The sequence below is a fragment of the Hypanus sabinus genome, chromosome 22 (genome assembly GCF_030144855.1).
Source record: "Hypanus sabinus isolate sHypSab1 chromosome 22, sHypSab1.hap1, whole genome shotgun sequence".
NCBI lineage: Eukaryota > Metazoa > Chordata > Chondrichthyes > Myliobatiformes > Dasyatidae > Hypanus > Hypanus sabinus.
Genome location: NC_082727.1, coordinates 35,212,515 through 35,237,590, shown reverse-complemented (window position 1 = coordinate 35,237,590; position 25,076 = coordinate 35,212,515). Strand labels below are relative to the sequence as shown.

The 25,076-nt window shown below is 42.5% G+C and overlaps 1 protein-coding gene across 2 annotated transcripts in view; it reads left to right on the top strand.

Annotated features, from left to right (window-relative positions):
* Window positions 1–22,986, top strand: part of rnls (renalase, FAD-dependent amine oxidase) — a 159,128-nt gene extending 136,142 nt beyond the window's left edge. For both annotated transcript variants that reach the window (XM_059947464.1, XM_059947463.1), the window contains 3 exons: window positions 16,336–16,509; window positions 17,483–17,658; window positions 21,468–22,986. In XM_059947464.1, the coding sequence (XP_059803447.1) occupies window positions 16,336–16,509; window positions 17,483–17,658; window positions 21,468–21,620 (503 nt within the window). In that variant the 3' untranslated portion in view covers window positions 21,621–22,986. The remainder of the gene's footprint in view (window positions 1–16,335; window positions 16,510–17,482; window positions 17,659–21,467) is intronic.
* Window positions 22,987–25,076: the final 2,090 nt, after the last annotated feature.

Genomic DNA, 25,076 nt, shown 5'->3' with positions numbered 1-25,076 from the left:
CCTTCAGATTAGCAACCACAGGCTTAGTTGGAAAGCTGCTTCTTGAAGTGCAAGTGGATAATTTGGAGGTGATATAACAGATACACAAGGGCAGGTCCCATGCCATTGATCACTGCTTTGTGAGAGCTACTGGGGAAAGCAAAAGATGGAGATAATTTTCAAGCCACGTTCTCCCAGCTTTTAAGTAACTCTGTAAAAGAAAATAGCTGTGAACATAACAGTAACTTATGTGATTATTAAAAAAATTATTGGTAGAGAAATCTCTTTGGCAGAAAATGTTGTCCATGCTACATAGTGGCATCTGTGTTACTGTACTTCTGTAAAAGTAAATGCAAGTATACTCGCTCATTAGTACCTGTGAACAAAGGTGAAAACATGTTATTCCAATTTGGAGCTGTGTAAGCACAGAACATGTCTCATTGCAGGTGTTCTAAGGAAGTAGGTAGCATTAGACAAAGCCTCGTCATAATTTCAATCGTTGGTCTTTGTTGTCTGTAATTTTATCATCTTGCTAGGAGAGTATGGGACAATATCAAGGCAGTATTATTGGCAGGCAATTCCACATCGAAGAGCACTGTCCTGAAACCATAATCTCACAGGAAGTTGCTGAAAAGTAGTATTAAAATGAGATATAAACACAAGAGATTCTGCAGATGCTGGAACTCCAGAGTAACACACACAAAATGCTGGAGGAAATCAGCAGGTCAGGCAGCATCTATGGAGAGGAATAAAGAGTTGACATGGCTACTCTTGGTATACTTATCAGTTGATATCCATGAACAAAACACCGTGGGGTGGGATCAGTGTTCCCTCTAATTTGTGCAAAGATCATGTACTATGCAATAATTTTGCCCAGTGACAACAACATGTGCGCACTGAATTTTATACATAGCGGTATTCATGTTAACAGCTAGCAAATCATTGTCAATAAGAACTTTGCTCTTCTCTGGGTTTGATTATTTTCACTCTCGTTTATCTGCACTCTCAGAAAACATACGTAACAAACCTGTAGCGGGTAATGAAGGATTTTCCCATCAGAGCATTTGCACACCATCCATATGTGATTTGCTTGCTAAATGACGCTTTAAAACATCAGGTTTCCAAACATCACTGCACTTTTCCCCACTTGCAAATTCTCCAGCAACTTTTGCATCGCGACAATACACGCAGGTAACGCTAGTTTCTGTATTTTACATAAATATTTCCCGTAGCTGCACGTTCTGACCTCATGAGCTTTCAGTGTAGCAGTTTCTGCTGTTTCATTAAGCCATTCCACTTTAAATGAACTAGCAGTTCTTTTGTGTTTCACATCCTTTGCTTCTTTGGAATGCAACATAGTGAGTCAATAATTTCTTTCATAAAAACAGTATCAATAAGCCAGTTCTAAAATCTGCAGACAAATCATTGCAAACCCCACATTGTCAACACGGTCCGCATCAGAAACCGGAAAAAGAAATGTGATTGAGTGTGATCATGAATTATACTTAACATGTCGACGAGGTCGAGGATGACAAGCTCTTATAAGCAGTTTACATTCCTTTATGTGCTAGTAGCAAAAGGTACACACACACACACACACATCCCAGACAAAGCTCTTGCCTTCCTGTTTGCCTTCTTTTTGCTTTGTTCACTTGTCTGATTCAGACGTCGACTGGTTACAAACTGCTACCATTGGACAGGAGGGACAGGAGCCTTAAGGTCCACACCACCAAGTTCAAGAACAGTTATTGCCCTATAGCCATCAAGTTCTCATTATTATTTTTATTTACAGTTTGTCTTCTTTTGCACATTGGTTGTTTATCAATCTTTGCTTTTGTATTGTTTTTCATAAATTCTGTTGTATTTCTGTAATTTCCTGCAAATACCTGTAACAAAATGAATGTCAAAGTAATATATGGTAACATACACAATATGTACTTTGATAATAAATTGACTTTGACAGAACCCTGTGTTAACCACATCTGACAAATGAATGAGCTTCTTTAATATAATTAGATTTTTAGGTCCGATTATATACCTGCGTTCCTTCCTACAAATGATAGAACTAGTATCCTTTGTTTCTTAGCTTTTAGCGATTGTTCTTTCTTTTCAGTCTTACATGTTTTTGATGTGATTCATCGCAGTACTGTGGAAGTGACATTACCGTGTAGAGTGATTCTTGAGTGATTTCTGACTTATGGACAAAATCAACACATGGGCATTTGCCAAAACAGAGCCCATTCATTACCCAGAGGCAGCCTGCACTTTGAATAGGCCAACACCTCACACAAACATGTCCTACAGAGTATCATGCAGTGATGCACCATCAATAACTCACTCTGAGACGTAAAGGCGAGATATCGGCTTTTATTGACTGGAAGAAGGAACAAGCAGTGAGTGACCACCATACTACATCCTGGAGACTGAGAGGCCGGGCTCAGGCCTTGATCGCCTTTATACCGGGGTCTGTGGGAGGAGCCACAAGAGCAGTCAGCAGGGGCCGTGTCCAGACAGGTATATGTAGTTCACCACATTCACCCCCCCCCCCCTTTGTTTTAAAAAGAGTCCCCATGTGGCGAAGTTTCTTACAGGTTAAGTCTATCAGGTGGTCGAATCTGTCACTGTGATCAACGTAGCACCGGCTGTGATTGCACAGGTGCCGGTGGTGATTGCACCGGAGACGGAGATTGTGCTGGTTCCGGCCTAACTGGAGGTGTCAGCCCACTAGGCATCAGTGATCCCTCACGCATGTGCGAGGCGCCTGGTATATACGTGAACGAAACGCCCGGTATATGAGTGTCGTGAGGAGTCTGTGTAGGGCCTGGTGTGCGCAATGTCACCTCGGGTACAGGGTTCATAGTTACCCTGGAGTGTTCGGGGTAGTGGTCTGCTGCTCCTGCGGGCGCCAGGTCGCGGATGGAGACCGTGTCCTCCCGCCCATCAGGTAAGACCACGTAGGCATACTGGGGGTTCGCATGTAGAAGGTGAACCCTCTCAACCAGCAGGGAGTATTTATTACTCCTCACATGTTTCCGGAGCAGCACTGCCCCCGGGGACGTCAGCCAAACTGGTAGGGTGGTCCCAGTGACAGACTTCCTAGGAAAAGAGAATAGGCGTTCGTGAGGGGTGGCATTGGTGGACATACGTAACAGGGAGCAGATAGAGTGGAGTGCCTCAGGGAGGACCTCCTGCCAACAAGAGACCGGCAACCCTTTTGACTTAAGGGCTAAAAGTGTGGCCTTCCACACTGCGGCATTCTCCCTCTCCACCTGTCCATTTCCCCGGGGATTATAACTCGTGGTCCGACTAGTAGCAATGCCCCTAGCTAGCAGGTACCGGCGCAGCTCGTCACTCATAAAGGAGGACCCTCTATCACTGTGGATATAGCAGGGATATCCGAACAGAGTGAAGAGCTGACGCAGGGCTTTTATGACGGACATGGTAGTGGTGTCGGGGCAGTGAATGGCAAAGGGGAACCGCGAGTACTCATTGATAATATTGTGGCATTTTCCAGCAGCCACTGATGCACGTACACTGACCAAATTCCTGTCACAAAGGCGTCTCAAACTAGCAGCTCCGCATGCTGTTCCGCCGTGTGTGTTTTGCAGTCACAAGTTCAGACAAGCATCTGTAGAGCTCGGAGAAACTGGGCGCACGACTCTGCAGGCCGCTGTCAGCACGTAGCTAAACGATGTCTTGCATAGACGGTGTTCACCGGCCACAGGTACTGTCTTTTGAGGGCATCCAGTGCCCCTTCGTAGGTCGGCAGGTCTCTGATAAATGAATAAACTTTTAGGGTGACTCTCGAGAGGAGAATTCTGTGCATAACAGAGGGTTCAGTTGCACTAACCTCCTCCAAGTATGATTGGAAGCATGCAAGCCAGAGTTCAAAGGCAAAAGCTGCTTCAGGGTCTTGGGGGTCCAAATCCAATCTTTCCAGACGTAAAACGGTTTCCATGTTTTAAAACTTCCAGTCAATAAAATTGATGCACCATCAATAACTCACTCTGAGACGTAAAGGCGAGATATCGGCTTTTATTGACTGGAAGAAGGAACAAGCAGTGAGTGACCACCATACTACATCCTGGAGACTGAGAGGCCGGGCTCAGGCCTCAATCGTCTTTATACAGGGGTCTGTGGGAGGAGCCACAGGAGCAATCAGCAGGGGGTGTGTCCAGACAGGTATATGTAGTTCATCACATGCAGTAATAAAACTAGTATTTTCTGATCTTTAGTCTTTATCTTATTCAAAGTCCATTGTACCCGTTTGGAAGGCATTTAAAATAATTTTGGTAATAAGACTGTTAAGCCTACATTGACTCTATCTATACTTCTCCCTGCCTCGGTAAAGCAACTAACATTATTAAAAACCCTAGACATACTCGCTTCTCCTTTCTCCCATCGGACAAAAGATACAAAAGCCTGGAAGCACTTGACACCAAGCTCAAGGTCAACTCTGTTCCACTTTTACAAGGCTATTGAATGGTTCCTCAGGCGACAAGGTGAAGTCTTGAACTCACCATCTACGTCGTTACAGTCTTGTACCATATTGTCTGCTGGCATTGTGTCTTCTCTATAATAGTAACACTTTATTTTACTTTCTGGTATTGTTTTTCTTTGTATCATTTCAATGCATTGACGTGATGAAGTGATGTGTACGGCTGGCATGAAAAACAAAGTTTTTCACTCTACCTCTGTACACATAACAATAATAAGTTCATTTATCAGCTTACAGTTTAAGGAACTTAAGAAACTGGAACTGAAGTGGCTTGGCATGATTAACTTATTATTAGTTAATTATTTATGATTTTATATTGCTATATTTCTTCACTTTTCTTGATGCGGCTGTAATGAAATCCAGTTTCCCTCGGGATCAATAAAGTATGTCTGTCTGTCTGTCTGACTCAGCTCCTCAAAAAAATAGTGGCACATCTTCTTTAGATCTGCTTCAGCCTTGCATCACATATCATTGATCCCCTGGATTTTGAAAATGAATCAACCCTTAAATATATTCAACAATGTGTATCCACAGCTGTTTCTGATGGAGAGTCCAAATATTTACAACTTTCTGAATGAAGAAATTGTCATTTCATTTGATTCCTCTAGATATGTCATCCACCCTCTCCTGAGACAAAACCCCTTTGATCTAGACCCTCTAGCTAATCTCGCAGAATCTGCTTAAAAATCCTTTCAGAATCTTGAATGTTTTGACGGCAAAATATATCTTTCCTGGAGTCAGAAAACCCAAGCTGCCCATTCAGCCGGGTGTGGTCACACCAAAGCTCAATACAACTGTAGCAAAGCAGTCCCACTACATTAACGACCAACACCCCATTTGCTTCCCAACCGCTTGCCAAGGCAAACATTTTGTCTCTTTCTTGGGACCAGTTAATGTCAATAGCTTCCCAGACACAGATCTCTCTCTGGCAGTTAAGGGCAGAGTATTGGACACACAAGGACCAAATGTACTCAGTAAAATAAAAATGAATGAGAATGATGATATGCCTGAGAGCTTTATGAAAGAGGAAGGATCTGATTTACTGTCTTCTTTCTCTTGTGCCTCTTCATTGATGGTCACAAGTGCAAAGTTGTTCTCAGCAAAGTCTCAAATGCTGCTTGGCTCATTCTAAACCACCGAACAGACCATGACCTCTCCCTCACTGCTCACATACTGTAACAGTTCTGGGTCAAAGCCAGGGATCGAGGCCTGAGAGTCTGGAGGTCCAGATTGGGGCCCAAGGGTAAGTCCAGATTTCGAGGCCCAACGGCTGGAGCCCCAGCTGTGTGAATCTCTGCAGGGCCCCTAGGGAAGTTGGTTCCCAATACCTACAAATACATGACTCCACTGGCAGCTGGGAGTGGAAGATGGCCTGTCCTGGAGTTGGAGGACTGTGTGTGTGTGTGTGTGTGTGTGTGTGTGTGTGGGTGGATGGGTGGGAGGGAGGGAGGAACAGGCCTTGTTTTGCTGTTGTTTGGTAAGTTCTGCTTTATTGTGTTCTGTGTTGTTCTGCTGAGCATTTTGGACATGCTACGTTGGCACCAGAATGTGTGGCAATACTTGCCGGCTGCCCTCATCGCAATGGTTGTTAACACAACTAACTCATTTCGCTGTTTTTTTCAATGTACATATGATAAATAAATCTGAATCTGAATCCCCTTTACAATCTAACTTAATACTCGTGTTTGGGATCTCTCTTAGCCTCAGTCAGTCTCCCATTTATGCTTTCTCGCAGCCGTATATTCACAGTCCACACATTCCCCAGCTGAAGTCCAACTCTGTAGCTCTTTGTGATGCCAGCGAGCCAATCCTTCGAACTATCCCCGTGCTCGGCAAGAAACGGAGAAAAGGAACTTTTCCTCCACCCCCTACCTTGTTTTCCCTCACTGCCTCCCTATAAATGTTAAATCCAATGCAATTTGAGTTGGACTCACAACAAACAAAATTTAACTTAGATTAAATTTCCTGTGACTCCATTTCTATGTATATATGATATCCGCTGGTCCTTCCAGAATAAACAGTTTTGTACTTGAAAAACAGAAATACTCCAAAAGAGCAAAAATTGCATTTTGTCAAAAATCTAAATATAATGTTGAGTGGGAGGGCACATGTCCCCAGTCTCCAGTTGAAGATTCATTTCATATCCTGAGCTCACTGGCAATTCTAAATCCATTGCTGCTACCATCTGGACTTGTGTAGTTTTTTCCTTTTCACCTGCACCAAAAGTCATTGCAGGTTGCTACTTCCTGCAGCTGCCGTAGTGACAAGGCCAGGTCCCACTGCACTTTGAAGGTAACTCCTTGTCTTACAAGCTCCACAATCGAGGCTGTTTTTGAACTGTCAAATTTTGGGTGTTGTGCCATTCGCTGGCCAGCTTGTGCTTGTATTAACTTCTTGCCAGAAATAAATAAAATTGAGTAAATTTAATGTTTTACCAAAGGAAACAAAACTAGAATATTCCCTTTATCTCAGGCCAGACATATTCTAGTGCACTGAGCACAGAGGATCTTAATACACATAGATCTTAACTTTATTCATTTTTTAATGCGTGAAACCATGTCAGCAATCCTTATTTTCCATCTCTCACACTCTGTTTTAATTTACATTGCAAACAATGTTGTTTGTTCATTGCTTCAAGTTTGCCAGAGACTTTCTGGTTTATCAAGATCCACAAACTCTGCTGTAAAGAGGTTCTGAGTGAAACCACATGTCCATAGGCTCTTTCCCAAAGAGAAATTCTAACTTTGACATCAAGGATGGGGCATTACAATGATGGCACATTGTGGCATAGTCCAAGAGGTTTTTAGATAGGCACATGAATATGCAGGCAATGGAGAGATATAGATCATGTGTAGGGAGGAGGAGTACGTTTAGTTTAGCATCGTGCTAGTACAGACATTGTGGGTTGAAGAGCCTGTTCCTGTGTTGTATTGCTTTATGTTCTCTCTGATGCTTCAAACTATGGCCTGTAGGGTGAGTAACAGCAGGAATGAGAGGGAACCATAACTCTGCTCTTCAGAAGAGGAGTTAATATGAAAATGCTTCTATCATATTCTGGTTATTAAATTGAGTGACAGTTGGTGTTATCCAGGACAACCCACAGGTAGCGACTTAGCAGGATACAGATCCTGTTTCAAAGACACAGATTCTGCAGATGTCAGATACACAGAATCGGAGGAGCTCAGCAGGTCAAGCAGCATCTATGGAGAGAAATGAACAGTTGATATTTCAGGCCGACGCCCTTCATCAGATTCTGGTATTGGCTACTTCCATTTTCTTTTGCCTCTAGTTCTAATAAAGGGAGGTGTGGGGAGAAATGTGTGGCCCCAACACCAGATTTATATTTATGTATCTTCACCAAAAAAAGGGGACAACTTTCTTTCATTATTACCAGCTATGGTCTTTTCACGATGTCACAATGCTTTGTACAACCAAATAAACATTTGTGGAGCGGATTCTATGGCCAGATACAAAATGCTTGTGTTTTTCAGAAAGAGCATACGACACTGTGAGAAAAAACAGCCTTTCCTATTTTGGTAGCAATTTTAGCTGAGCACTGCTGTTCCACTCCTGCCTGCGATCTCTACATTGACCTGAGAGGATTTACAGAACTGTAGTTTAATGTCCATCGCAGAAATACTTCATCAATCCTGTAGCACAAAGGGCAGCCTTTGACTATGCGTTCTGAATTGAGACTCAAACTTTTCCGATGCGACACCGTTGCGTAGCAGTTAGCGTAACGCTTTGCAGTGCCAGTGACCGGGTTTCAATCGATTTCCTCGTGTTCAGGGGTTCAGTTGTTGCTGCTGTCCATAAGGAGATTGTACGTCTTCTCCATGACTGCATGGGTTTCCTCAGGGCGCTCCCATTTCCTCCCACAGTCCAAAGACTTACAGGTTGGTAGGTTAATTGGCTACATGGGTGAAATTGGGCAGTTCATCCTTGTTGGGCAGAAGGGCCTGTTACTGTGCTGTACCTTCATATAAATATAATAATAAAGCTGGACAAAAGTAACTTTGAACAGGAGAAGGGACATTTGTGGTCACAGTTATAAACTCACACTACAGATCCTTCAAACCAACAAACCACACTAACTAGCAAGCCTTCACTTACACTAATCCCATTTTATTCTCCTATATTTCCACCTACCACACGCCTACACACTAGGGACATTTTGTTTTTGTACCAACCTGTTCACCTTTGAATTTGGGGAGTTGTGGGGGTGGAGGGGGGGACATGACCACCTGGAGAAATCTGATCCCAGGAAGAACGTGTCGATTCTGCAGCGACAGCATTGGAGGTTAGGATTGAACCCAGATCACTAGAGCAGTATAGCACCGCCACCATTACGCCGCCCCCAAAGTTCTCCTCGATGGCCTGGCAAATATTTATCCTTCTACTAAATAAGAAGTTCACATTATTGGTTCGTTAGCTCATTAGTATTTGTGGGGCCTTGCTGTGTATACATTGGCTGGGGTATTCCCTGCTTTGCAAACCAGAGTGAACTGTAAGTGGCTGTAAGGTGCATTGAAATGGCCTGTAATGACAGGTCCCATTCAAATGTGAAGCCTTGCTTTCCCTTTCCCACAAACATAACATTGCAAATGCATGCACAGTATATAAATGCTGTACAGTCTTGCATTGCATGGTTTTCAACTCATCAATCCGAACATCTGGTTTATTATTTAATTGAAAGTAGTAATATTCAAGCCAAACTGTGAAGCAATGTCTGACCTCCAGCATCAGTCAGCCAAGTTCTACAACATAAGCAACTATATGTAGCTTGGCAACAATGAATGGTAAGATTCACCATGTTATTCAGTACATAGAGTCTTAGAACAGTACAGCACAGAAACAGGCCTTTCAGCCCATCTAGTCTGTGCCAAACTATTATTCTGCCTCATCCCACTGACCATATCCCTCCCATTCGTGTACCTATCCAAATTTCTCTTAAATTGTGAAATTTACATCCACCGCCTCCACTGTCAGCACATTCCACCCTTTCTCCACTCTCTGAGTGATGAAGTTCCTCCTCATGTTCCCATTAAACATTTCACCTTTCACCCTTCACCCTTAACCCATTGTCTCCAGTTTCATGACATCACCACTTACCCTAAGTGAGCTTCATGAACAATAAAAGAAAGCCATGTGGTTGTGCAATTTCTCTGATATCAGTCCTTCTTAAAAGAAAGAAATTTCAGTAAGTTTAACTTAGAATAGACATACCTTTATCTTTGACCAATAGAATTGTCAATGCCTCCATTTTTGCTAACCGTGAAGGAATTCTGCTTCTCTCTCTCTGACCGGCTATCCATCCGACTATACTGCCTCACTGGTTTCTGCTTCCATTCTTATCACTGATAGGATGTTGACCAAACTTCACTTCCACAACCACATCTCTTTCCTCTCCATGGCACCTTGTTGTCATCCAATCAGAAATATTCTTTGTCCTATCCATATCTCCTCCATTGTCTCTACAATTTAAAGCTAACCTGTCTTCTCTCTTTCTCAGATTTTGATCTGGGACTCTATTTCTCCTTTCTACAGATTCTGTCTGAGTGTTTCCAGCAAATTCTGTTTTAAAAGAGGTATTAATCTTTTCTTTTTCAAATTAACAACACCGTGTAAGAGTAGATAATAATTATCTGATCAACATATACAGTATGACAGTCATTTATGGGTTGTTTTAAAGGTTACTACTCTAACTTTATAGATGATTGACATATTTGGTTTTGTACTAAAATATTATTGTACCTAATCTCACTGGAGACAGTAAAAAGTAATAAATGGCCAACTATCACTGGCTGCAGTAGGGCACTTTTGCTATTTACTGTACATTTTTGGCAGTTGAAACCTAAGCAAAGCAGCCAATCGTTTAGATTTGGCATGTAAAACTGACTAGATATCTAACAGGTCCCAGATTGCTTCAGCCACATGCAAAGCAGTTATATAACCACTACTTGAATACTGCTAACCCGTTTGTCTTTAATTCATCCTAAGTTTAATAAATATGAGTAAAAATATGTAAGTATCTTTAACCTATACAAGTTATACCATGCGAATTACCATAAAGACCATAAAATATAGGAGAAAAATTTGGCCTTTCAATTTGCTCCATCATTTCATCATGCCTGATCCATTTCCCTCTCAATCTCATTCTCCTGCCTTCTCTCTGTAATTCTCATGCCCTGACTAATCAAGAACGTATCAATCTGCACCTTAAATGCACCAAATGACTCTGCCTCCACAGCTGCCTGTGGCAACAAGTTCCATTGATTCACAACCCGCTGGCTAAAGAACTTCCTCCTCATCTCCATTCTAAATGAACATCCCTCTGTTCTGAGACTATACCCTCTGGTCCTAGAAACATCCTCACCACATCAACTCTGTTGAGGCTTTCAACATTCGATGAGATTCCCCCCACTAACCCCATTCTTCTAAATTCCAGTGAGCACAGGCCCAGAGCCATCAAACACTCCTCATATGATAACCCTTTCATTCCCGGAACAATTCTTGTGAACCTCCTCTGAACCCTCTCCAATGGTGGGACATTGCTTCTTAGCCCCAAACTGCTCAGAATATTCCAAGTGAGGCCTCACCAGAGCCTTACAAAGCCTCAGCATTACATCCTTGCTTTTATATTCTAGTTCTCTCGAAATGAATGCTAGCATTGAATTTGTCTTCCTCACCATTAACTCAAACTGGAAACTAACCTTTAGGGAATCCCACGAGGACTCACAAGTCTCTTTGCACCTTGGAATTTTGAATTTCCTACCTGTTTAGAAAATAGTCTATGCTTTTGTTCCTTCTTCCAAAGGTGCACGACCATCAGTTCCATCATCCAAATCCAAACCAAGGTGTCCCAACGCCAGCCCCTGTAGAACACCACTAGTCACCGGCTGCCAACTAGAAAAAATTCCTTTTGTTCCCATGCTTTGTCTCCTGTCAATCAGCCAATCCTCCATCCATGCTAGTATCTTTCCTGTAATACCATGGGCTCTTATCTTGTTAAGCAGCCTCATGTGTGGCATCTTGTCAAAGGCCCTCTAAAAATCCAAGTACACAAATCCACCAATTCTCCTTTGTCAATCCTGCTTGTTATTTCTACAAAGAATTCCAACAGATTTGTCAGGCAAGATTTTCCCTTAAGGAAACCATGCTGACTGTTTTATCATGTGCCTCCAAGAACCTTTAGACCTCATCCTTAACCATCGACTCCAATATCTTTACAGCCACTGTGGTCAGACTAACTGGCCTATAATTTCCATTCTTCTGTCTCCCTCCCTTCTTGAGGAGTGGAGTGACATTTGCAATTTTCAAGTCCAATTTCACTTTTAATTTGTAATTTTACTTGAAACCACTGTCTAGCTTTGGAGCAATATACAGTATGTTGTGCATTTCAACCAATTTTAGGGTTTGAATGTACAACATATTACCTGTATAATTGCTTTATTTGTATAGAAGTTAATCTGTTACACAATCAAATCCCATGTTACTGCAGTTCAGATAATGGAAATTCGCCCTTTCAGAATTCACAAGTCAGAATAAAAGTTCACTCTTCCAGAATTTCTGTGATAAGAAATAAAAAAGTATATCCTAAATATTATTTATTTTCAACTTGAATGTCTTGATAAATGTGCACATATCATAGTTTCATGTTATAGAAAATTGGGATATGAACCAATTTCTCAGCACTCGTTCCCCTTGTAACTGCTTGTACGTGTGTTCAGAGTCCAAGCTTTCAAATCTAGTCAAATAGGTGCCCAGACATCAATGCAGATGTATTTTAACTTGCGCTCAGAGCGTGTGCACAAACAAGAGCTCACAATATAGTGTGTGTGCATTTAACATGTGTACAGTCTTGTGCACGCACAAATGCACACTTGTATTCGGAATTTCTGTGCTTGCAAACTTAAATGTGTGTTCACAGTTCTGTACACCTACGTATCTACCTAAACTTATGTTCAAATATCTGATCAGTGAACTAAAACGTACTTAGAATTCTGAGCACTTTGCCAAAGTTGTGCTCAGTGTTCTCTGCATCTGTAACTAAACTTACATTCAGAGTTCTCCCTCGCCTTCCTCCTGCCCCTCCCCATCTCACTCCCTCTCCCTTCCCCTCCCCTCCTGCTCCCCTTCCTCTCTCTCTCCCTTCCCTCTCCCTTCTTCTCTCCCCCTCCTCCTCCCTACCCCTCTCTGTACTCGCCTTCCTCTCTCTCCCACTCCCCCTCCTCCTCCCCATCTTTCTCTCCCTCTCCCTCCCCTCTCCTTCTCCCCTCCTCCCCTTCCCCTCTCTCTCCCTGTACCCCTCCTCCCCACCTTTCTCTCTGCTTTGTCTCCCCTCCGCCTTCCTCCCTCTCCCTCACCATCTCTCCCTCCCCTCCCCCTCCCACTCCCCCCCTCCTCCCCCTGCCTTTCTGTCTCCCCTCCCTCTCTCCTTCCTCTCCCCCTCCCTCTCGCTCCCCCTCCTCTCCCCATCTCTCTGTCTCCCCTCCTTCTCCCCCTTACACTCCCAATACGTAGTTTTACAGATACAACATGCATCCAAACATACACCATCGTAGTGCAGCGGTGAGCGTAACGCTATCACAGCACCAGTGACCCGGGGTCAACTCTGCCACTGTCTGTCATGAGTTACCCCTGTGACTCCGGGTGATCTGGTTTCCGGCCACATTCCATAGATGTACAGGTTACTAGATTAACTGACCACATGCGTGCAGTTGAGTGACATGAGCCAGGAGGGCCTGCTCACTGCTCTGTATTAATAATGCTTTTTAAAGAACAAAGCTCTCTATACCGGATGTGTATTTAAGCATATTGTCAGCATCCTGTGCACGTTTGTATCTAAACCTGTGTTCACAGGTCTTCTTACGTTCATTAATCTTTGGTCAAACTCCTGCATATGCACATGACTCCTTAACATACAAAGGGTTGTGTTCCTGGCCAGGTCACTAATCACACACTCTGCCTGGGATCAGGTGCATGTTGTGAGAGCCATTGAGTGCACAGGCTCTCATACTGTATACCTTTTGTACAGCTACCTGTGACTTCAGTTAAAACTCCGAACTGAACACCATCTGTCACAGCGGGGATTTCAGTCAACCCTTGTGCCGTGTCTGTTCACTTTTTAAAAATCTCTATGTGAACACATCAAGTCAAAGTCAATTTGTTATCAAAGTGCCCTGAGATTCACTTCCCTGCAGGAATTGACAGGGAAATAAAGAAATACAATAGGCACTTTGTTAATGCATTCATTTCTTGTTGAAAAGGGAATAGTACAGACATAAAGGAACACCTCACTTCAGCCATTCACAAGTGTAGGCGTTCGTTTGTGTGTCAGGGAGTATCTTATATCTAAGCATTCTGTGTATGTGATACAAGATATGATATGTATTCAGTGTACTGGCCATGTTTATCTAAATGTGTTCTTTCTTTGTATCCAAACATTTGTTCAGAGTTCCTTACATGTGTACATCAAATATTTCATACTGCTGTATTAGAATTGGGTGTAAATTTTTATGTAGCAGTGTATAACATGCGATATTGTTATGTTAGCCTGTAATATTACCAAAGCATTAAAACCACGCAGCCACTTGTCAGTTCCACAGAGCCAGGTGTCGAAGGGTCAGGGAACCCTGAAGGAGATTCAAGGCCAGGTTGATGTTGGTTAAGGGATGGATGGATAGGGATGGGCGTGGTTCCTCACAGGAAGAAGCCAGCGCGCAAGTAGAGGCCTTAATTACCTCTACTTGGCTCTGACAGGCAGGGGTTATGGTTGGTGTACTCAGCCGAGAGCTCCTGAGACGTGCACGCTATTGCCTGGCCCTTTGTGGCAAGGGATTCCCAGACAGATGGAAGAAAAATAATCTAGGATGTTTCAAAAATTTTAAGACCCAGAACATTGAGTGTTTATTGATCTCCATAGATACTGCCTGACCTGCTGAGTTCCTCCAGCATTTTGTGTGTGTTATCAAAGCATCTCTAAGAGTGTGCAACATACCCACTGATTAGTGAGAATATCTGCCGCATGACCCACTCAAGATGAAGAAAGGGCATTGTGGATCTTCATATAATTCCATACTTCCTTATGATATAGAAAGAGGCCACTTCGACCCATCGAGTCTTTGCCAGTTCACAGAGCATTCCCATTCCTTCACTTGTTTTGTCAGTAGTCTATTCTCCTGTCCATGGTAATGTTGTGTGAACGAAATCACCGGAGAAAATTAATTTATTTTATTCAACAAAAGAAGGAGCAGCAGGTATCATATCAAGATGCTTTCAGTCAAAAAGTCTGCTGGCCCAGTGTGAGGCTCTATATTTTATGTGTCAAAGATCAAAGGACAATTCCATATTTACAATGTATGGACAATGCTTTCTTTGAAACCATGTACAACCTTCACACCTCCTGATTCACATCAACACCACAGACATCAAAATGAATTTTAATCAGCGTTGTCTGGTATGGGATCCACAGCTTTTTGGACCTCATTGTTCAGAGCTGATCTCCAAGTTGAATGCACAATACAGTTTCAGACGTGAAGACTGGCAGCCAAAGTCAATTGCTAATTGTAATGTCCTAAACCCAAAAATCACTCATTACAACATTAGCAGTTAGCATGATGCTATTACAGCTCGAGTTTGGAGTTCAATTCCGGCACTGAATGTAAGGAAGTTGTACGTTCTCCCCTGAACCACGCTCATTTCCTCCAGCTGCTCCTGTTTCCTCTCACGGTCCAAAGACACACCAGTTAGTAGGCTAATTAGTCTTTGTAAATTGTCCTGTGTCTAGGCAAGAGTTAAATGGATGCGTTACTGGGCGGTACGGCCTGTTTGGCTAGAACAGCCTGTTCCGTGCTGTATCTCTAAGTAAAAATAAATAAATGAATCTCTCCCAGATTCCACCACTCAGCCACACATGTAGTGACCAATTAAACTATTGGCAGGCCGTTGGTATGAGGGAGGACAAGTGTGTACCCTGGGGAAACTCATTGGATAACAGAGACTCCAACCAGACTGTAGCAGGGGATCACGGTTTTGAACCAGAGCCATTAGGCAGTGCCACACGTTGCCCCGAGACCCTCAAGTCCCTGCAGACAGAATCCCAGTGTAAATTGTGGAAGGAGTGCATTGCCTTCAAGTTACCCACCACTTGTAGCAGAGTCTGAGGGTCCCATGACGGCCTCTTCGACCACCACAGCACAGACAGAACTAGAGTGAAAACAAGTCATCTTCAGTCCTGAGCGACTGCCAAAGAAATAGGTAGAAGGTCAGATCATGGGGGCCAAACCCCATTCCACTGAAGTGAGATCTATTTGTCACTTAATTCTCAATAGACCTGCATCAATATTCCTTCATGCCATAAATTGCACAGCTTTAGAATTACCAACTGCAACCTCGCCCTTCTCCACTTTCTTCTGTCCATTGAGGCACTTTCTGTTATGAGCTCACCACTTATTAGAAGAATGTTTATAGTTGTAATAAAATTTTAATATCATGCGCTCTCACGGTCAATTTTGTGGTGCAGAAGTACATTTGCTGCTAACCTATTTCAAATACATTAAGGGCTTGATGGGTTAAAAAGCTCGTTCACTGCTGGCTATGAATCGTCAGTGTGGATTTTGCAGAATGGAACCTGTCTCCCGAGAACTAAATTGAGAGTACTTAAACTAATTTCATTTCTGACCCTTAACACCCTTCAGAGACGCAGGTCCCTCGCCCCATCTGTCTGAGCTGACTTTCAGCCAAAGTCCCATTAATAAATCCTTGATAATGCATTGTTGTAAAGCATTCAAAAATTTAGTCAAATAAAATTTACTGCATGAAAGTAACTGATTTTTCCACTATTATTCTTTCCTTAGTTATAAATGAATCACAAAGGCAAGAACTAGAAACTGTGAGATATTCCTCTCGATTTGCCTTGGCCCTTTTCTATGAAGCAGGCACTCAGATCGATGTACCCTGGGCAGCAAAATATGTCGTCAATAATCCCTGCATACGCTTCATCTCCATCGATAATAAGAAACGCTGTTCAGGTCAGTCCTGCTATTCTTTTTCTTCACATCAACTAGGCAGGCACTTTACCAGTATTCCACTGAAAATTTATGTCAGTGTTCACTAAGCTCTGATCCTGTGATAGTAACATGTCCTTTCCTTTAGATGAATTGTGAATTCCAGACCAGGTTGCAAAGTCTATGCAAGCATCCACCTTGTGTCCTGGCCAATAAAGATCCCTCGAATAACACCTGATGCAGAGTTTCGATCCGATATGTTGGTTATTTCTTTCATCCACAGATGCTGCCCAACCTGCTGAGTTCTTCCAGTAGGCTTCTTGTTGCACCTTCAGATTATCTGCTCATTTTCACACTGTCATTGTGGAACTTTGCTAAGTATAGTTGGGCCATGTTGTAACCACATTATGCCAAATTTATTTCATTGGTAGTAAATTGTCTTGGTTCATCCTGAGCTCATGAAAAGTGTTACATTGGAAGTCTTTCTTTCATATCTCCATCTTAAAGAATTGAACAGATAGTGCGAACACTTTTATTTTTGCCTTGTTATCACCATCTCTTCTTTCCTGAAGACATTGGAGTGGATTTTCAATATAACACCCAGGCAGATTACTAGTATTAGATATAAATGGTGGCTACAGAAGAGGTTCATCTTCCATTATCATTGTAAATCACACCAAACACTATCCACACCTTAGCTACTTGCACAAGTTCAGGTGACCAATAAGAGGCCATTCTTTTCCATAAATCCTATCATAACTGAGCCAACAATTTAGGATGCTTCCATCCTTTAGACATTCTGATCCATTGTACACGTCAGATCCTATAGCTGTCAACAAGAAATGGCACAAAGAAATTTGAGATAATTTGAATGTGGATTGATTGGTGACGCCATTCCCTTTGTGAATGCTTGACTGTGCTGAAAGGAATCAGCCAGTTTGAATCAGTACTATCTCTAAGTAATTCTTCTACCAATTTTTTTTGATGGCATGTGTAGAGGCACCTGAAGTCGGACCTTCAGTGGTTGTTCACACCACTGTTCAATTTGGAGCTGAAAGCGTGCATAAAAGTAAAGAAGACGTGGAGCCTCTGATCCTTGACCAGCTGCAGCAGATCCTGCCAGGACTGCCCAAGTCTATCAGTACCAAATGTCACAAGTGGAGGTATTCACAGGTAACTCACCTTGTCTAGCTTTCAGAAACAAAGCCCATGCTCTTTTTGTTTTGCATGATTACTCTTCAAACTAGAGAACAGTACTTTCCAACGAGGAAGGTATCTGTGCTTTCGGGTTCTTTGCAGCACATTTAGAGAATCATTTTATCCAACAAGTCTGGAATGCTGCTGATATCTCTAGGTTTGCATGCACTCCCTTTATTTCAGTTTGACTTTATTTAGTTGTCTGATGAAATATTAAATTGACAGACTGAGTTCTGGGACTGAAATTAATTTGTCCTATTCTGTAGGTGCAAAATCACATTGGCATCTAATGATCAAATGATTCCACGTTTGGAAATCTAACATTGAGTAATAAATGAACAGTCAGCGGTATTCTGCATTTTGGTAGTAATGTATTGATAGGCATTCATTCTGAGGTTGGTGAACAAAGGGAGGTGGCCATGCAGGTACAATGAGGATATTTTAAAGGCATTTGGACAGGCAGATGGACATGGATAGGTTCAGAAGGATATGGGCCAAATGCAGGTAAATGGGACTAGCTCAGTTAGGCAACCTGGTCATAAATGCAAAATATTCTGCAGATGCTGGAAATTCAGAGCCACACACACCAAATACTAGAGGAGCTCAGCATTTATGAAAATGAATAATCAGTTGATACGTTGGGCTGAGCTCCAACGTGGTCAGCCTATTTCTGTGTGCTATAGCTCTCTGATTCTATGATTATCATGAGAAGGAAGTGGAAGGGATTTTCCAAAACTCCTGCCATTTACTTGCAAACACACCTTAATAAAATATTGGGAGAAAACTTAGAAGTTTTCTTTAATCTTCCAAATAGATTTCTGTTCTACTGCCCTCCATTCGATAACTCTTTGCTGTTGAATCATCAAGCGGGTAACGCTATAAAATGCTCAAAGCATCCGGCAGATCAGAAAGCAATCTGCAAAAGGCAAAAAACTGCCTTTTATCAGAGCGGAGAAAAGTTAGAATCAAACTGATCTTAAACTGTAGAGAACTGGGATGGTGGTATGAACAAAGGGAATACCTGTGCTAGGGTGGAGATTGGGAAGGACTGAATGCACAGAAGGTCATGCTGAGACAGTAGTGAAGGATTAAAGTCATACAGCACACAATCAGGCCCTTCGGCCCTACTCCACCATGACAACAAAGGTGCCTTCCTGGGTTTATATGACATTCTCCTGAATTTGGCCCCTATCACTCTAACCCAGGGCTTGCCAACCTTTTTTATGCCAATTACCAATACCATTAAGCAAGGGGTCCATGGAAACCCCTGCTCTAACCCCTTCCTGTCCACAAACCTTTCCAAATGTCCTTGCTGATCTGTCTCGAAGAGGGATAACAGAAGACAACAAATAAAAACAGAGGCAAGAGAGAAAAGGAAAGAAGAGAACAGAATTCTTTCATGGAACTATACAATACAACTGGAGAAGCAGTGCTCCTTAGAATCTGGAGATGTGAATTATTTACAGAGAAAACTGGATTTACTCAGCAGGGCAGTGAGAGGAATTGAGTTGCTATATATAATCGCAATTAACTGGGAAAAGCTCATTATCTGAAAGTATCTAATTGAAAACTGGGTCGTGAGGGCTGTAACAAACCCAGTGTGAAGGTAAAGGTGAAGTGTAAAGGTGAGATAGGCACCTAACAGAGAATCATTTACAAAACTGTGGACAGAGACAGGGGAATAGAGGAGGTGGGTGTTCTATATGAAATCAAAATAAACCTGAATTAGATTCCTTCTGTGATTCCAGACTATTGGAAGTAGCCTTTCATACAGGTGTCTTGCCCATTGGATTTTGAAAATGATTTGCAATGTGGGATGGGTTGTAACCTGGAATGACTTAGCAGCATAGGGGAATCAGTCTTTCCAAGGTGACATCCAAGTGCTGAGATCGAGGTACAGCCCCAAATGTAGAAATCCCTTGCCATTGCTCAATGTACCATTTTGCATTCTCTTTACATACATTTTGAAGCTGTGCATTACTCCCTGCTCTTTGCTTTCCCAGATTCCTCTAGATGACTGGGATAACACCAAGTGTGTGGTCCTGCTACCCCAGTCACTTTGTAATTTCCATGGTGCCTTTAAGGGCAGTCCTTTAAGAACTCACTGATAAAAATAACATCAAGTCAGTATGAAGGGAGTTGGCGTTCGCCGATGGATGAATCATGTCACAAAACAGCACAGATGCACAAATTTCTTGTTAGCATGTAGATATATTCAATTCCCCAATTTACAAAGGCTTCAGGTTTATTTTCTTGTATAGTAACTGACCGTTAATGAGAACTAGTGGACTAGTTTCACATTGGCTTAATTGAGCATAAAAGTCTAGATTATAACAAATATTTGTGCAATACTTGTCATGCATTGTCCCCTTCTGATAAACGATGTGCTTAGACCATGGTGATACAAATCAGGATTAAATGCTAGTTGTGATGGATTCACCAAACCATACATTGTAATCAATTACATTAAGAAATAGATATTTTCATTGGCAATTGGAATGGACAAACACAATTTTCTACTACACATACAAAATGCTGGAGGAACTCAGCAGGTCAGGTAGTGTCTATGAAAAAGAGTAAACAGCTGATGTTTTGGGCCAAGACCCTTCATCAGAACTGGGGAAAAAAAGATGAGGTCAGAGTAAGAAGGTGGGGGAGGGAAGAAGGAATACAAGGTGGTACGTGATAGGTGAAAATGGGAGAGGGGGAGGGATGAAGTAGATAGCTGGGGAGTCGATTGGTGAAAGAGGTAAAGGGCTGGAGAAGGGGGAATGTGATAGGAGATGACAGAAGGCCCCAGAAGAAAGGGAAGGGAGAGGAGCACCAGAGGGAGGTAATGGGCAGGCAAGGAGATAAAGAGAGAGAGGGAAATGGGAATGGGGAATGAAGGGGGGGGGTCAGTTACCAGAAGTTTAAGAAATGGATGTTCATGGCATCAGGTTGGAGGCTACCCAGATGGAATGTAAGGTGTTGCTCCTCCAACCTGAGTGTGGCCTCATTGCGACAGTAGAAGATTTTCTGCTGTTATTTTTTAGGAGTACTTAGCACTCTTAATTTAGTGGATTTAGACGATTTACCTAAAATCACCTGATAGGTTTTTATAATGAAAATGAGAGACAAAACTCAGAGAATGAATAACACTCGGAATGCTGGTGCCGTTCACTTAAATGTTGAATGTCATCATTCCTTTTTTGACACTGCCAGATGGAAGCTGTAATTGAAAACTGCTGGCAACAACAATAAGTAGATGCACCGCAGGTGGCATCTTCTTTCACACACTATTATTTTCACACACAATTAATAAACAGTTTTGTAGCACGACTGGTAATATGACAGTGCAAAATGGGAATCCTCAGGAGGGATTGTAGTAGATGGGAATCCTTGGACAGGAGAATGGGACATAGGAATCCAGCAGTTCCTTAGATGAGAGGGTAGTAGATGAGAGTTGTTGAGAGGGTGTTTCTCAGGAGGGAGTTGGGAATCGTCTGGTGGGAAGGTGGTGGATGGGAATCAGTGAAGGGGAACACAAGAGACGTGGATACCCAATTGGAAGCTGGAAGACATCAGGTGGGAAGGGTAGCTGAGAATCCAAAGGGGGAATGTAGGTGATGGTCACAAATGAGAAAAGGGAATCTTTGAATGAGAGTAAGGTGGTGGATGGGAATTTCTGGAAAAGGATGTGGGAGACAGGGATCCACAGCTGAATTCCTGTGGTAGGAAATGGAAATCCTCAATGGGAGGGGGAGCAGATGACAATACTGACTATATTTGCAATTTTCTTGCAGGTCGTTGACGCTGTCTCAAACATTCCAGGGCAAATGACTCTCAACACTCAGCCTCTTCTTGTATGCGGAGGAGATAGCTTCACACACTCAAACTTTGATGGGTGCACAGAATCAGCTTTAGCAGTCTCAAGTGTATTGAAATGTCATTTATAAAATTCTCCCTCTTGTACCTGAATGTTTCACATTACCTCCGAATCCCTCACTCTGCTCTCAATCTCTGGGTAAATTGAAAAGCCTTCAAATGAATTTTGCATGAAGATAGTGTTTGCATTTGAGCTAAAATGTAATGGAAGCATGCGTTACGCATTTGACGTGTAATCTAGGGACACTTCTCAGAGTACACTAAAAAAATTACTGACTACCAGTGACAGTATTCCAAGGCAAAAAAGACAGAATGATTTACAGTGACTAATGCTATTAATTGGAACTTCAGAAAATGCAACTACCAGCCAATTTTCTCACTCTATGTTCATGTATTGTAACTTTTTTTGCTCTAAACTACAAATTGAAGCAATTGCAGTTTTCACAATGAGGAAAAGTACTTTAAGATTTTCTTCAGATTTTACATAGAACAGCACAGCATATTACAGGCCCTTCGACCCACAATGTTGTTCTGACCCTCAAACCCTGCCTCCCATATAATCCCACCTTAAATTCCTCCATATACCTGTCTAGTAGTCTCTTAAACATCACTAGTGTGTCTGCCTCCATCACTGACTCAGGCAGTGCATTCCATGCACCACCCACTCTCTGAGTGAAAAACCTTCCTCTAATATCCACCTTGAACTTCCCTCCCCTTACCTTAAAGCCATGTCCTCTTGTTCTGAGCAGTGGTGCCCTGGGGAAGAGGCGCTGGCTGCCCACTCTAACTATTCCTCTTAATATCTTAATATCCCTCCAAAGAGTAAAGTCCTAGCTCTCTAAACCAGGCAGCATCCTGGTAAGTCTCCTCTGTACCCTTTCCAATGCTTCCACATCCTTCCTATAGTGAGGCGACCAAAACTGGACATAGTATTAATTTTGCTTAATTTCTGAAAGAGAAAGTATCCAGTGCATGACTAATTAAACAAAGAACAACGATATCATTGTCAGGTGGGTGGAGCCATCCAGTCCATAGTTATTTTCGCCATGGTACTCATTTACTAAACTCAGCTGGCATTTGGAACCTGCTTCTCTCACTGGGTGAGATTAAGGTTGTTCTGAGTCCAGCAGGGACCTGTACAGGTTGCACCATCTCAGGGGAGTGGAAATGCTGGCAAATCAAAGCCGACCTTCCAAGTTTGCATCTTCTTTCCCACACCCCGGACTCCATCTCCCAAACCCCTGGCAATCTATGACATAGAAGCAAGAGGCCTCTAATGAGCATTGTATGGCCATCATCAACTCAGACGGTTAAAGGCAGAAATTGATCTGGTAATTTTATATTTGTGTGTTTAAGATCTGCATTTCTCCCTTATATAAGTCCTGGGTCCACTTCACACATGACACTGGTGTTACTGGAAATAAAAGTTAAAATATTTGCCTGTTTCCCATTTGTCTTATTCTCCCTTGTCTCTTTTCTCGCTCTTTTTCTTCACCTGCTTTTCCTCCCTTTTCTGTTTTCTTCACTCTCACTTTTTTTGCCTTGCCTGTTTTCTTCCTGTGCAGATTTTCCTTGCCTGGGCAGGTTTCCCCCTCTTGCCCATTTCCCCCTTTCTTCAATGCCTTCAGGACTCTCTCTGCCAGGTGTTACTTGAGCTGATCTTGCCAAGCTTTTAAGACTATCTTGCGCACAAAAGAGGCTGTAATGGAAAATCAAATCACTAGAGTCAATTACAGTCACCCAAACCCGTGCTCTCCTCTGCTGACAGATCCATATTGTCCTCACCACACTCACCTTTAATATGTTGCCTTCTGCTTTAGAAAGAAAAATTATGGTTTAATGTGACGCAGTACTTTTAATTGGAAAACAAAGTATTTTATACACATTTTTACAACCATATATTTGGCTTTAGAGCATTCATTGACATTTAAGCAACCAAAAGACTGCGACTGTAAAGTCAATAAGGCTGTTTCACATCACTCTTCAGTGATCTCTGCAAGGAAATGAAGTAAATGTTGAATTCTGCTGGGCATTCTGCATCCCCAAAGACAGCAGGTTTTATCTGGCACATTTTGTTAGAATCCTGCTGAGACCTAGTGTTTGAATTCCTCAGTGCAGCCCTTGCCAGCAATGTAAATAGTTGTAGATATGCAATGTCATTCACAGTAGGGTAAAACTTCAGCTGAGTAATTGGTGACTGCTGGCCAAACAAACTTGCCTTCTTTTTTCAAAAAAACTTTCCGTGAAAACAAGGCTCACGATTGTTTCCTGTGCAACTTTCTGATAACTGTGTGCAATCATTCAGAATAACCGAAGGTACATTTGAATAGCAAACAAAAATTCTGCTCTCCCTAACGCATGTCCTTCATTCTTTGTTCTTTCCTTTCTTCACATATTGAACACAATTCCTTTGGTCTTTTTTACTCCAATTCTCTTCTGCTATTTTTCTTTTGTTTTACCTCAGTTACTTTTTAAACAAATGTCTTAGTTTTCCCATTGATCGTACTGTAGATGGTCCCAGACTCCCCCACTACAGGAAACATCCTCTCCATGTCAACTCTATCTCTGCCTTTCAATATTCGATAGGTTACAATGAACTCTCCCCATCATCTTCAAAGCTCCAGTGAGTACAGGCCCAGAGCCAGCTAATGCTGCTCATATGTTATCTCAACCAACACACACAAAATGCTGGTGGAACGCAGCAGGTCAGGCAGCATCTTTAGGGAGAAGCGCTGTCGACGTTTCGGGCCGAGACCCTTCATCAGGACTGTTTCAGGTCTTGGCCCGAAACGTCAACAGCACTTCTCCCTATAGATGCTGCCTGGCCTGCTGCATTTCACCAGTATTTTGTGCGCATTACTTGAATTTCCAGCATCTGCAGATATGTTAACTCTTTTTTCCTCAGGATCTCCTCTAGACCCTCTCCAAAGCCAACACACCTTTTCAAGTTCAGGTTCACTACTTTGTTCACTTCTTTAAGTAAGTCAGCATCCTAATATTGAACGGACAGCAAAAGAACTGGCTTGGGTTGGGTTACATTTCTGTATACGCTTTCTATCGCATAAATAGTAATGCTGGTCATCATCATGAAGAATGCAACAATAAAAGATTTTAAAAGATTACAATATTAGCTTTATTTGTCACTTGCACATGTGGAGCCACATAGTAAAATGTGTCATTTTGTGTCAACGACAACACTGTCCCTCTGAGGGGAGCCCACAAAACAGTATGCCCGCAATTCACTAATCCTGACCCCAACCCATAGGCCTTTGGAATGAGGAATGGACCTGGAACACGGGCATAACCCATGTGGTCACAGGGAGAATACACAAACTCCTTACAGAGAGCAGCAAGAATCAAACTCTGATCGGTGACCGCTGGCACCGTAAAGAGATCACAGCCAGTATCGTTGCCACTCATCTCCGGCTCTATGTGGTGTTTGCGCAATCCCAAGTGGCCCTCCGAATGCTCTGGTTTCCTCCCATTTAAAAAGGCAGAATTTTTGGTAGGTTCATTGGCCACTGTTG